Below are 13,408 nucleotides of genomic sequence, written 5' to 3' on the forward strand. Positions count from 1 at the left end.
TGAGCTCAAAAATACATTTGATGAATTAGAATATCTCTCTACCACTGCAGATATATGGACTCATTTTTTATTTGATTATTATTCTTTTTTTCATATTGCAAATTTGTTTTGAAGGCAAGTTGAGGCTACAATAAAGATGCCTGTCAAAATTTCTGAACATGTTTTATTGTTCCACTACATTTCATAATGTTAGGAGGGAGTTGTCTTTTCTCTTACTGTGCGACAGAACAAAAAACCTTCTCTTAAATCGTTTTTTATATTATTATTTTTTAAAGTAAAGTAAAGTAACTTGAAAAGTTACTTCATAATTGTAAGTAAAGTAAAGTAACATATCTAAAAAAGTTACTTTTTTAGATAAGTAACTATAACTATAACTCTTTACTTTTTAAAAGTAACTTGAACAACACTGGTAGCAGTGGTGTAGTGGTGTAGTGAAGCATCGTGGGTAGTGTAGTGGTGTAGTGGTGTAGTGGTGTAGTGACGCATCGTGGGTAGTGTAGTGGTGTAGTGGTGTAGTGGTGTAGTGACGCATCGTGGGTAGTGTAGTGTAGCTGTGATATATTGGGTTTTGGTTACTTTCCAAGAACTGCCAATGCAGCCTGGCCTTTAGAGGGCAGCAACGGACTATCTATGGGGACTGTGGGTTACAGGTCAGAGTGTACTGTGTGCCCCGGATGTTCTGCATTCTGGATGATGATGTTGACCAAGCTTGTTGTTGTTACATGTCGAGCCGAAAGTAAAGTACTACTTGCCAACAACTGAGTGATTCTTTCAGAGACTATATAACATCTTTTGGCGACGAGGATAAAGGATGGCTACCATAGGCACGCTAATAGCGTTTGATGAGAAATCCCAGACGTGGGAGGATTATTGCGAGATTTTGGAGCAGTTTTTCGCGGCAAATGGAATTGCCGACGGGGACAAACAAAGAGCCATATTGATAAGTGTGGTAGGTCCAGCTACTTACAGATTAATGAAGAGCCTTCTCAGCCCAGAAAAGCCTAAGGACAAAACGTTTCAGGAGATTGTGCTCTTACTAAAAAATCACTTTGATCCAAAGCCCATTGAAATTGTTCAAAGATTCAAGTTTGATTCACGTAATCGCAAGTCTGATGAAGCAGTGATGTGGCCGAGCTGCGTCGGCTAGCTCAGGACTGTAACTACGGTGACACATTGCAGGGAAGATTGAGGGACAGGATGGTCTGTGGAATAAATTACGACAGGACGCAGAGACGACTCCTGGCTGAAACAGGTCTCACTTTTGAAAAAACTTTGCAAATTGCCATATCAGTAGAGACTGCAAACAAGAATGCAAGGGATCTTCAATCCGTGGGTGAGAAAGTGTTTCAGCGTCAATGAAGGTCCACGTGAGGCTCGGGCTGCATTCAAGGAGGAGGTCCGTGAGTGTTATCGGTGCAAAGGGACCAGACACACAGCAGCCGAATGTAGGTTCAAGCAGGAGAAATGTCACGCATGTGGAAAAGTGGGGCACATTGCTAGGGCATGTTTGGGCAAAAATAAGACTAACCAAGGGGGTAGAAGACCAACAGAGAGAGAAAGGAGACAGAGGCCCAGTTATCGCTCACACAAAGTGCATGAGAATCAGGATGAGGGCGAGAACAGCTCAGGAGATGAATCATTTTCATTAGGCTGCATGACATTCAGACTGGGGCGCATGAGTGAAATGCATCTGAGAAGAGGGGATCCCTACATGGTGGAAATTAAACTAAATGGAAAAAAGGTTCACTTGGAGATAGATACAGGCTGCAGTCTCACAGTGATAAATGAAAATCAGTTCAACAGAATGTGGAGTGAGACAAAGAGGCCGAAGGTGAAATCAGAATCAAGTTGGAGACTTACACAGGAGACCCTGTGGGAGTGATAGGGGTTGCTCAGGTCAAGGTTGCATACAAGCGGCAAACAGAGACACTGCCGCTGGTGGTGGTGAAAGGAGAGGGCCCCGGTTTGCTGGGTCGAGGCTGGCTGGAGGACATACACTTAAACTGGAAAGAGATAAAGGCCCGACACGGAGCACGGGCAGCTGTAAAAAACATGACGGTAGGGGACAAAATAACACTACAGCATGTGCTGAGCCAGAACGAGGAAGTATTCAAGGAAGAGATGGGCACCCTTAAAGGCACAAAGGCCACTATACATGTAAAATTGGATGCAACCCCCAGGTTTTTCAGGCCGAGGTCTGTCCCTTATGCCATGCGCGCTAAGGTGGATGAGGAGATAGACAGGTTGTTAAATGACAAGGTCATCACACCAGTGAAATATTCCGAGTGGGCTGCACCTGTGGTCCCCATCCTGAAGCCTAATGGGACTATACGGCTATGTGGAGACTACAAGCTCACGGTAAACACAGTCTCATCCCTGGAGCAGTATCCCATACCCAGACTGGAAGACCTGCTAGCTGCCCTGTCCGGAGGAAAGCAGTTCTCTAAATTGGACATGAGTCACGCTTATCAGTAGTTCCTAATGGATGAAGAGTCAAAGAAATACCTGACAGTCAACACGCACAGAGGACTGTTCACATACAACCGGCTGCCGTTTGGCGTGGCCTCAGTGCCAGCCATTTTTCAACGGACTATGGAAAGTCTGTTAAGAGGAATTCCCTTTGTGGCTATTTATCTCGATGATTTACTGATTACCGGGGAAACTGAGGCTGACCACCTGGCAAACCTGGCCACTGTGTTGACTAGACTGAAAGAGGCCGGACTGAGATTAAGAAGAAATAAGTGCATTTTCATGCAGGAGGCAGTGGAGTATTTTGGCCACAGAGTGGATGCCCAGGGGCTGCACCCTGTACAAACAAAAGTGAAGGCCATAGTGGACGCCCCGGCCCCTACAACTGTCACTGAGCTGAAGTCCTATTTAGGGCTCCTAAATTATTATGGTCGGTTCTTGCCAAACTTGTCGACCTTGCTGGCCCCACTGCATGAACTATTAAGAAAGGATGTGTCTTGGTCATGGAAGAGGAAGCAAGAGGAGGCCTTTCAAGACTCCAAGGCCCTGCTGACCACGGCTGCAGTCCTGGTACACTACTCAGCTGATCGGGAATTAATTCTATCCTGTGATGCTTCACCTTATGGAGTGGGTGCTGTTCTGTCACACCGGATGGAGGATGGAGGCGAGCGCCCCCTGGGGTTCATGTCCCGCACGCTGGCTCCTGCGGAAAAGGGATACTCACAACTGGACAAAGAAGGCCTGGCAGTGATGTTTGGGATACGGAAATTTCACAAATATCTGTATGGACGTACGTTCACTATCTATACGGATCACAAGCCACTGATCTCTCTTTTCGATGTGAGGAAGGCCATCCCTCAAATGGGCTCCCCCAGAGTCCAGAGGTGGGCGGTTCACCTGAGCGCTTATGAGTACAACATAGTGTACAAAGAAGGAAAAAGTCATGCAAATGCTGATGCGTTAAGCAGGCTGCCCCTGCGTGAGACAGTGAGGGAAGAAGAGGAAACGGAGCAAGTGCTGATGATGGATTTAATCGATGATTCACTGGTAGACAACCAGCAGCTAAGGCGTTGGACAGCAAAAGACGTGATTTTAGCACAAGTCCATGAGTACGTCTTAAAGGGCTGGCCAACGAAAACAGACCCTCAGTTCCAGCCATATCACCAGCGTCAGATGGAGCTGAGCGTGAAAGACGGCTGTGTACTCTGGGGAGCCAGGGTGATTATTCCCACTAAGGGAAGAGGGAAGATTCTAAAGTTACTGCATCAGTCCCACTCAGGCATGTCCAGAATGAAAGGTCTGGTGAGATCATATGTATGGTTGCCTGGTATGGACCAAGAGGTGGAGAAGGAAGTGAGGGCGTGTGACGAATGTCAAAAACACCAAAAGTCTCCACCCAGTGCGCCACTACATCCATGGGAGTGGCCTGAGGCCCCATGGTCAAAAATCCACATGGACTATGCAGGGCCATTCCTCTGAGAAATGTTCCTGGTGATAGTGGATGCTCATTCAAAGTGGATGGACGTCTACCCCATGAAAACATCCACATCCCACGCCACCATAGAGAAGCTGCGTCAGAGTTTTAGCGTTTTTGGTTTACCAAAAATGGCCGTTTCGGACAATGGCAGCTGTTTCACGAGTGCAGAATTTGAGTCATTCATGAAGAACAATGGCATTCAACATGTGAGGTCAGCCCCGTTTCACCCATCCTCTAATGGGCTGGCCGAGAGGGCCGTGCAGACTTTTAAAGGCGGCATGTTGAAGATCAAAGGTGAGACCATACAAACTCGAGTTTCAAGGTTTCTATTCAGTTATCGCATCACACCACATGCTACTACAGGTGTGTCACCCGCAGAGTTGATGATGGCTCGGAGGCCCCGGTCTCTATTCGACCTGCTCATGCCGGATGTAAAGGCAAAGGTGCAGCAAAAGCAGCTGAAACAAAAGGAGTACCATGACACAACCAAGGCCCTGAGATGTTTTGCACCTGGAGATAAAGTGTACATCAAGAACTACTCCTATGGTCCTAAGTGGATCCCTGCAGTCATCCACAGCTCATCAGGCCCAGTGTCCTATACGGTCATTGTAGGAAATGGCTGTGTCATGAAGAGGCATGTGGATCAGGTCCGTGCAAGGCTGATGGACACGGTGCCCAGCGGGATGCCGGAGGAGGGAGCGATGGTGTCATCGGACGCGGAGGTAGGCGCTGGGGGGCCCCTGCCTACGGTGATGGACGTCAGTGGACCTCAGCTTAGTGACCCGATGGACTCACAGCCTACGCCAGAGGTGGCGGTTCAGCGGGACACCCCTGCGGTGACGGAGTTGAGGCGGTCGGAGCGGGAGAGGCGTGCACCAGTGCACTTCAGAGACTTTGTTAGTTAAAGTGGGATCATTCCAGGAATAGAGCAACAATGTGCTCTGATCTCACTGGAAGGGCGTTTCCTTCCTTATATATAAAAAAAAAAGAAGAAGAGAGAGAAAATGTGTTCGGTTGGTTATTGAAAAATATATTGTGGGTTATGGGCAAGAGGGTTTGATATTTCCTGCTTAGTTTAGGCTGTGAACTTAAAGGGGAGGAAATGTGATATATTGGGTTTTGGTTACTTTCCAAGAACTGCCAATGCAGCCTGGCCTTTAGAGGGCAGCAACGGACTATCTATGGGGACTGTGGGTTACAGGTCAGAGTGTACTGTGTGCCCCGGATGTTCTGCATTCTGGATGATGATGTTGACCAAGCTTGTTGTTGTTACATGTCGAGCCGAAAGTAAAGTACCACTTGCCAACAACTGAGTGATTCTTTCAGAGACTATATAACAGTAGCAGTGGTGTAGTGAAGCATCATGGGTAGTGTAGTGTAGCAGTGATGTAGTGAAGCATCGTGGGTAGTGTAGTGTAGCAGTGGTGTAGTGGTGTAGTGAAGCATCGTGGGTAGTGTAGTGTAGCAGTAGTGTAGTGGTGTAGTGAAGCATCGTGGGTAGTGTAGTGTAGCAGTGGTGTAGTGAAGCATTGTGGGTAGTGTAGTGTAGCAGTGGTGTAGTGGTGTAGTGAAGCATCGTGGGTAGTGTAGTGTAGCAGTGGTGTAGTGAAGCATTGTGGGTAGTGTAGTGTAGCAGTGGTGTAGTGGTGTAGTGAAGCATTGTGGGTAGAGTAGTGTAGTATAGTGGTGTAGTGAAGCATCGTGGGTAGTGTAGTTACAAAGCGAGGCAGGCTCTTGGAGTGTCTCGGTTCGATCTCCAGTGATTTGTTGAACAGATAATCTGTGAACTCCTTTTCCTCTCTCTCCTCCATGGGATTCAACCATTCAAAGAACCTCTGGCAGAGAGACATGGGGAGAGAGAGAGAGAGAGAGAGAGAGAGAGAGAGAGACGCACACATTCATTCATATTGCAATATTATTGTTATTTCTGAATGACGGATCCAACATGGCCGCCATGTAAACACACTGTCATTTAGGCCTACAGCTAAATGGGTCCAACATGGCAGCCATGTAAACACACTGTCATGTACAGGTAAATGGGTTCAACATGGCCGCCATGTAAACACACTGTAATTTACAGCTACATGGGTCCAACATGGCAGCCATGTAAACACACTGTCATTTACAGCTAAATGGGTCCAACATGGCAGCCATGTAAACACACTGTCATTTACAGCTAAATGGGTCCAACATGGCCGCCATGTAAACACACTGTCATTTACAGCTAAATGGGTCCAACATGGCCGCCATGTAAACACCATTTAAAGCTAAACGTTGCTCTCGTGTTTTTTAAAACATTAGAAGCGATACTATTATAGTATTGAGGGCTCATGTCTTAAACAGTAGTGGTTCTGGTATTGTGTGTGTGTGTGTGTGTGTGTGTGTGTGTGTGTGTGTGTGTGTGTGTGTGTGTGTGTGTGTGCGTTACCTGTATTGAGGGCTCAGGTCGTAAACAGTACGGCTGGTTCTGGTATTGTTGAATTTCTCCGGTAATTTCTGCAACTTTACGACGTTTGCTGAAGTTGATGAGCTCTTTACCTGAAACACAATAACACAACCATGTTACTGTCGCTCCTCTTACCTCACCGACCGGACCTACCAGGTCTCCTGGAAAGGTCTGTTATCATCCCCCCGAACCCTCCAAACTGGGGTCCCACAGGGATCTGTACTTGGTCCCCTCCTTTTCTCACTGTACACTAAATCCCTTGGCACTATCATCTCTGCTCACAATATATCCTATCACTGTTATGCCGATGACACACAACTGTTTCTATCCTTCCCCCCCTCTGCCACCCAGGTGGAAGAGCGCATCACTGCTTGCCTGGCTGACATCTCACAGTGGATGTCCTCCAACCACCTCAAGCTGAACCCAGACAAGACTGAGCTTCTCTTCTTCCCAGCTAAGTCCTGCCCGATGCGGGAGCTAACTATTTCCGTAGACAACGCCCTGGTAACGTCTGTCCCAACAGCCAGGAACCTTGGTGTTGTCCTGGACAGTCAGCTCTCGTTCAAAACTCACATCACAGCTGTCACTCGATCCTGTAGGTTCACTGATGGATCTGGTAGATCTGCTACTTTGGTATTTTTGTGGACTGGTGTCAATATGTTTCCTTTTGGCCCAGACCGTGTTCATCTTGCCCTTTGACCATCGGTTTTATCATCAGCCTACTGCCTGTTTACTCTGGGTTGTTCTCCTTATCCTATTTATGTCATGTCACCATCCACAGGCCTAATCATCTCAGACCTATATTATCCGTTATATTATTATATCATATTATATTATGGGTTGCCTGACGCCAAGTTAAGATTTACTGTCTGCCTGTAGCCACAAAAGTTAGCTGGCATATTGAGAGGTCTATTTGGATAAACACTGCATGTATTTGACCTTGATGCCTAGTGAGAAAAGAGATAGCTGCTCAGGGAGCATTTCTCTCTGTAAAGAGTTCACAGCTAGCCGGGAAGAAATGTTATCTTCAGGTTGCCATAGCAACGCCAGCCTCAGTGCTTTCCCGGTCTATGAAGCTGTCACAATATCAGTTTCATCATCTATGTGCTGGTCCAATGAGCAGTGCCAGCGTGGCATAGTGGAAATTAACTGTCTATTCAGCCAATGAAATGTGTATCAACAATTGTGATCTACAGTATTAATGCCTGGCACATGATGTGTCCGGCAGAGAGAACCCTGTGCAGTTTGTCGCACAGGGTGAGAGTTTTTTGTAATTTGGCTGTGTGTGGATCTGTCCTGTCTCTCTGATCTGAAAATGAATAGACATTAATCATATACTGCTGACTGGACAATCCTTCTTCCTGGTGGTTTCATCTTTTAATTGGGTACAAGGTATTTTTCTAAAAGAGTATTTCCTGCTTAAAGTAATCCTGTTAAAGCTAATTGTTAACTTGGTCATAGGCTCTCTGCCTAGTGTTGTGGTGCTGAGTATTATGTGTACTCTTTGAGTACTTTCTCAGAAGTATTTTTTATAGTTATAGCCCTGTGTGGCTCAGTAATTCAGTATTTTACAGTCCTTTATATCCTGGGAATCATTAATTGTCCCTTCTGCATTATATGCAACTAATGGGTTTTATCTTAATTATAAATCCATCATTCACACTCTATAACATACGACGAATTAGACCGTTCCTCACCCAGGAATCATCCCAGCTCCTAATCCAGACAACAGTCCTGTCAAAACTTGACTATTGTAACTCTCTCCTTACTGGCCTACCGGCATGTGCACTGAAGCCTCTCCAACTGATCCAAAATGCCGCAGCTCGCTTGGTCTTCAACCAGCCAAAATTCTCACATGTCTCCCCCCTGCTCCGCTCCCTGCACTGGCTCCCGGTCGCTGCCCGCACAGAATACAAAACTCTGATGTTGGCATTTAAAGCAACCAAAGGTATGGCTCCCCCATATCTTGCCAGCATGATTGAACCCTACAAACCCTCCCGCGCACTCAGATCAGCCAACGCAGGGAAGCTGGAAGTACCCTCACTAAAAACGCCGGGACAACGCTCCACACGTCCCAAACTCTTCTCCCTTCTGGCCCCAAAACTGTGGAATGCACTTCCCGTTGCAATCAGAACTGCAGCATCACTCCCGATCTTCCGCCGTAGTCTGAAAACCCACCTTTTCAGACTCCATCATGGCCCATAGCACTTACCCTACCCCCCTTAGACAGCACTTCTTAGACTTATATAGCATTTGAAACAGACTTATAGCATGTCATGTAGACAGCACAATAAGTGCATTGTATGTAGTCATAGCACTTCATAGTATATATGTACAGCATAGTATAGCATATATGTGTAGTTTATATGTATAGTGTCATTATATAGATATGTTCTAGTTATAGTTTATATGTATAGTGTCATTATATAGATATGTTCTAGTCACGTTCTTAGCTTACGCATGTTTCGCGATAAATGCATTTTTACATTGTGATGTATTCCCATGCTTTTTGTTCTTGCTTATTGTAAGTCGCTCTGGATTAAGAGCGTCTGCTAAATGCCTAAATTGTAAATTGTAAATTGTAAATTGCCATACACTTCTCCACCGAGGCTAGGAGACTCTTCTACACCCTGGATGGATCCTTGAGGCTAGGAGACTCTTCTACACCCTGGATGGATCCTTGAGGCTAGGAGACTCTTCTACACCCTGGATGGATCCTTGAGGCTAGCAGACTCTTCTACACCCTGGATGGATCCTTGAGGCTAGGAGACTCTTCTACACCCTGGATGGATCCTTGAGGCTAGGAGACTCTTCTACACCCTGGATGGATCCTTGAGGCTAGGAGACTCTTCTACACCCTGGATGGATCCTTGAGGCTAGGAGACTCTTCTACACCCTGGATGGATCCTTGAGGCTAGGAGACTCTTCTACACCCTGGATGGATCCTTGAGGCTAGGAGACTCTTCTACACCCTGGATGGATCCTTGAGGCTAGGAGACTCTTCTACACCCTGGATGGATCCTTGAGGCTAGGAGACTCTTCTACACCCTGGATGGATCCTTGAGGCTAGGAGACTCTTCTACACCCTGGATGGATCCTTGAGGCTAGGAGACTCTTCTACACCCTGGATGGATCCTTGAGGCTAGGAATGCCTGGGTCAACCTCAACGGAATGCCTGGGTCAACCTCAACGGAATGCCTGGGTCAACCTCAACGGAATGCCTGGGTCAACCTCAACATAATGTCTGGGTCATCCTCAACGGAATGCCTGGGTCAACCTCAACGGAATGCCTGGGTCAACCTCAACATAATGTCTGGGTCATCCTCAACGGAATGCCTGGGTCATCCTCAACGGAATGCCTGGGTCAACCTCAACGGAATGCCTGGGTCATCCTCAACGGAATGCCTGGGTCAACCTCAACGGAATGCCTGGGTCATCCTCAACAGAATGTCTGGGTCAACCTCAACAGAATGTCTGGGTCATCTTCAACGGAATGCCTGGGTCAACCTCAACAGAATGCCTGGGTCAACCTCAACAGAATGCCTGGGTCATCCTCAACAGACTTCTCTCTGGAGTAGCTAAGACCCAACTCTACCTGCAAAAAACCACAGACTGTTGAACACATCATGGAAGAGTGCCCAATCTTCAAGTCACCACATGGAGTCAGCGGCCTGCTTGAACTGGACGTTGACACCACTTCTTGGCTGATTGCCTGTGTAGTCCTACACGAACAAACGAACGGTCACCATCTGGTGGCTAAACTCAGTACTGTTGCCAGATAACTGTAGACAGTAGAGACCAGCGGGTGGCGGATTTAGCCGCGGTTTCCGCAGGTGAACCGCAGTTTGGGTCAATTCAATATATTATAAATTAATATTGGATAAACCGCGGGTGAAATAATGCGGGAAATAAATTAATGGCATCTATCTATATGCTTATTATAGCTTTTAAAACGCACAAAATCTCAGCGTGCGTGTGTTAGTAGTATTTTAATTACATCATTTTCCACGATCTGGCACAAATTAGCCGCCTATGAAGTTGGGTCCTGTTGCACAACAACAACAACACAGTGGTATCCTACAGCCTACAGGCAGCTATGCTAAAGTTACTAACAGGCAGCTAGTGAGTCTGAGAGAAACTTAAAACTAAGTAAAACAGAAGGGAGGAATATACGTTTGGCGTGGGACTGGGAGTGATTCAGTTCTTTACCCTGCTGATGACCGCTTGATATGCTGTATGAAAATACGTTGCAGTGTGAGAACGTGGACGGCGTGTTACCATGGAAATGGATATACAACCACTACATAACATTGGTGAACTGTCGAGAGAGTAGTGAGTGACATTGTTTGTACAAGTAGTATAAATAGCCGATCTACAAGCTCACAACGCGTCGCAGCAACGCGTTGTGAGCTTGTAGATTGGCTATACTGTATACGCTGGGCGCTTCCCTGCGCAGCGGATTGCGGGTGGTGCGGATTAATAAATTGGATTAATTGACTCGGGGTAGAACCGCTGCTCCTTCGCCTGGAAAGGAGCCAGTTTAGGTGGTTCGGGCATCTGGTTAGGATGCCTCTCGGGTGTCTCCCTAGGGAGGTCCTCGACGCACGTCCCACTGGGAGGAGACCCTGGGGCAGACCAAGGCGCAGTTGGACAGACAATTGCATGAGTCCCTCCGATCCGAGTCGAGTAGCAAGTCATTTGGTCCAAGTCTCAAGCGAGTCTCAAGTTTTTCTGTTGTGGGCAAGTCAAGTCAAGTCGAGTCACAAGGTTATGTCAAGTCAAGTCGAGTCGAGTCCAGTCACAAGGCTGTCAAGTCAAGTCGAGTCAAGTCACAAGGTTGTCAAGTCAAGTCGAGTCAAGTCACAAGGTTGTCAAGTCGAGTCAAGTCACAAGGTTGTCAAGTCAAGTCGAGTCAAGTCACAAGGTTGTCAAGTCAAGTCGAGTCAAGTCACAAGGTTGTCAAGTCAAGTCGAGTCAAGTCACAAGGTTGTCAAGTCAAGTCGAGTCAAGTCACAAGGTTGTCAAGTCTCAAGTCACAAGGTTGTCAAGTCAAGTCGAGTCAAGTCACAAGGTTGTCAAGTCGAGTCAAGTCACAAGGTTGTCAAGTCAAGTCACAGATTATATCTCAGGTGTATATCTTGGAGGAAGCTTATCTTCCTAAAGTCAATGTCAAAAGTACCATGCAGACTAGTCTGCAACTCTGCATGCATTAAACCAGCATCAAGCTTAAAAGCTATACATTTATCCATTACATGTTTGATCATTTAGGCCTAGGTAGATGGGAAAGGCTACATTCCATTAAAGAAATGGCATGTTTGACACAAAAATGTTTATTTTTAACATTTTGCAACAACATTTAGATTGCAAGTGTATCATTATTTGTTTTACATTCGAGGTAGCTACCTTTACAAAGGCAAAATTATCAGTGCAAACAAGGTGCTTTGTAAACTAAACAGCACACAGACAGCAGTGCTTACAAACATAACTTAAAATAAATAACCATCCATTTAAGGGATACATGTTTGCATGAATTCACTCCACCATGAGTATTATTTTGAAAGAGATAAACATTTTAAATTTAAGAGTTATAAAAGAAAATAAAGCTGGATAAATGAAACCTTTCCAAAGTAAAATGTGTGCAAGTTAACATCCTGTTTAAACCTAACCCTATGTTACAGAGTCAAGTAGTGCCTGTATTACATACAGTAGATTCACAGATTGTTGCACTTGAGAAACACAAGGTTCGAGAGATTGGTGCCCTTCATCCGAGAACGATGTGGTCTCAAAATTATGCCACCGTGGCTAAAGATTATCTCGACTGGAGCACTAGTTGCGGGCACTGCAAGTGCTCTAATGGCAATCTTATAAAGTGCAGGGAGGGAGTTTCTGTTTGCCTCCCAAAAGCTGAGACATTTCTGATCAGTATCAAGGCTAAGGTATTTGGGTTAGGGTTAGGGTTAGGGTTACCCTAACCCTAACCCTAACCCTAACCCAGTATCAAGGCTAAGGTAGTTGTTCAGCTGAAGTTCTGGCCTCATTGTGTCCTGCTTGCGACGCTTCCTGTATCCTGCGAAGAGCCCAACACTGTTCTGAGTGTTCTCCTCCAACAGCTCTTCCTCTCTCTCTGGATTCTCAGGTGTCTGGTCAGCTGGCACCTCCCGTAGGATCAGTTCTAATGGACAACAAATGATCACTTATTATAGCATGAAATATATTACATTAAAACTGATATTGGTAGTTTGGTGATCATCATGATTTGTCACCCTGACAGTCAACATTAATAAAGTGAACCAAGTTTGTTTGAGAAGTGACTGAGTGGTGTGTGAGAGTACATTTATACAGTGCCATACTTTTAGTGTGTATTCGAGCACATTAATATAGATGTACATTCACTGACCTTTCACCATGTCAGACACCTCCCTCTTGATGTCATCGTTGACAAGGACATCTTGTTCCAGCCACATCATTGAGTATTCTGGGTCCAGGACAGCTGCTCTGATATACACAGGGTCCGCAAAAGGTAGAGGCTGTGGTTCGTCTGGTGCTGCAGTTTCCATTTTCACATTGACCAGGATGCCACAAATCTTTTTTTGAGGGAGGTCTGAAGGCACCTGACCATGCTTCCCAGGAAGCGAACCTGAACAAATGAATAAATGAGTGAGTGAGTGAGTGAGTGAGTGAGTGAGTCAATAACCAACCTTCTGCTTGAGTTTCTCCAGGTGGTTGTTTAGGGACAAGACACTGGGAAGAACAGCGCTGATAGTTGCACACTTCTCGCCCTGCGTAAGATCAGTGGCCTCTGAAAAGGGCTTGAGGATATCACACAGTTCTTTCAGTTGACTCCACTCTCTCGTAGAGAAGATCAGCTCCTGGTGACCTAGATAGATAGAGAAAGAGATACAGCATAGCATTCTAAAACTGGTCAGGATACTACTAAACAAGCCCTGTGTGTTTGATGACACAGGAATAGAATGTGACCCTGTGATCAGACAACCCATTCTCCTGAGCTACAGCCA

General features: G+C 46.0%; 1 protein-coding gene across 1 annotated transcript in view; it reads right to left on the bottom strand.

Annotated features, from left to right (window-relative positions):
- The window catches only part of LOC306922139 (son of sevenless homolog 1-like), a gene marked incomplete at both ends in the record, with an annotated part of 64,294 nt that overhangs the window by 9,219 nt on the left and 41,667 nt on the right, over positions 1 to 13,408 (bottom strand). Inside the window, 2 exons of the mRNA XM_079499534.1 lie at positions 5,665 to 5,781; positions 6,375 to 6,484. Of these exons, the coding sequence (XP_079355660.1) occupies positions 5,665 to 5,781; positions 6,375 to 6,484 (227 nt within the window). The remainder of the gene's footprint in view (positions 1 to 5,664; positions 5,782 to 6,374; positions 6,485 to 13,408) is intronic.

Source organism: Electrona antarctica (genome assembly GCF_951216825.1).
Source record: "Electrona antarctica genome assembly, chromosome: 4".
Lineage (NCBI taxonomy): Eukaryota > Metazoa > Chordata > Actinopteri > Myctophiformes > Myctophidae > Electrona > Electrona antarctica.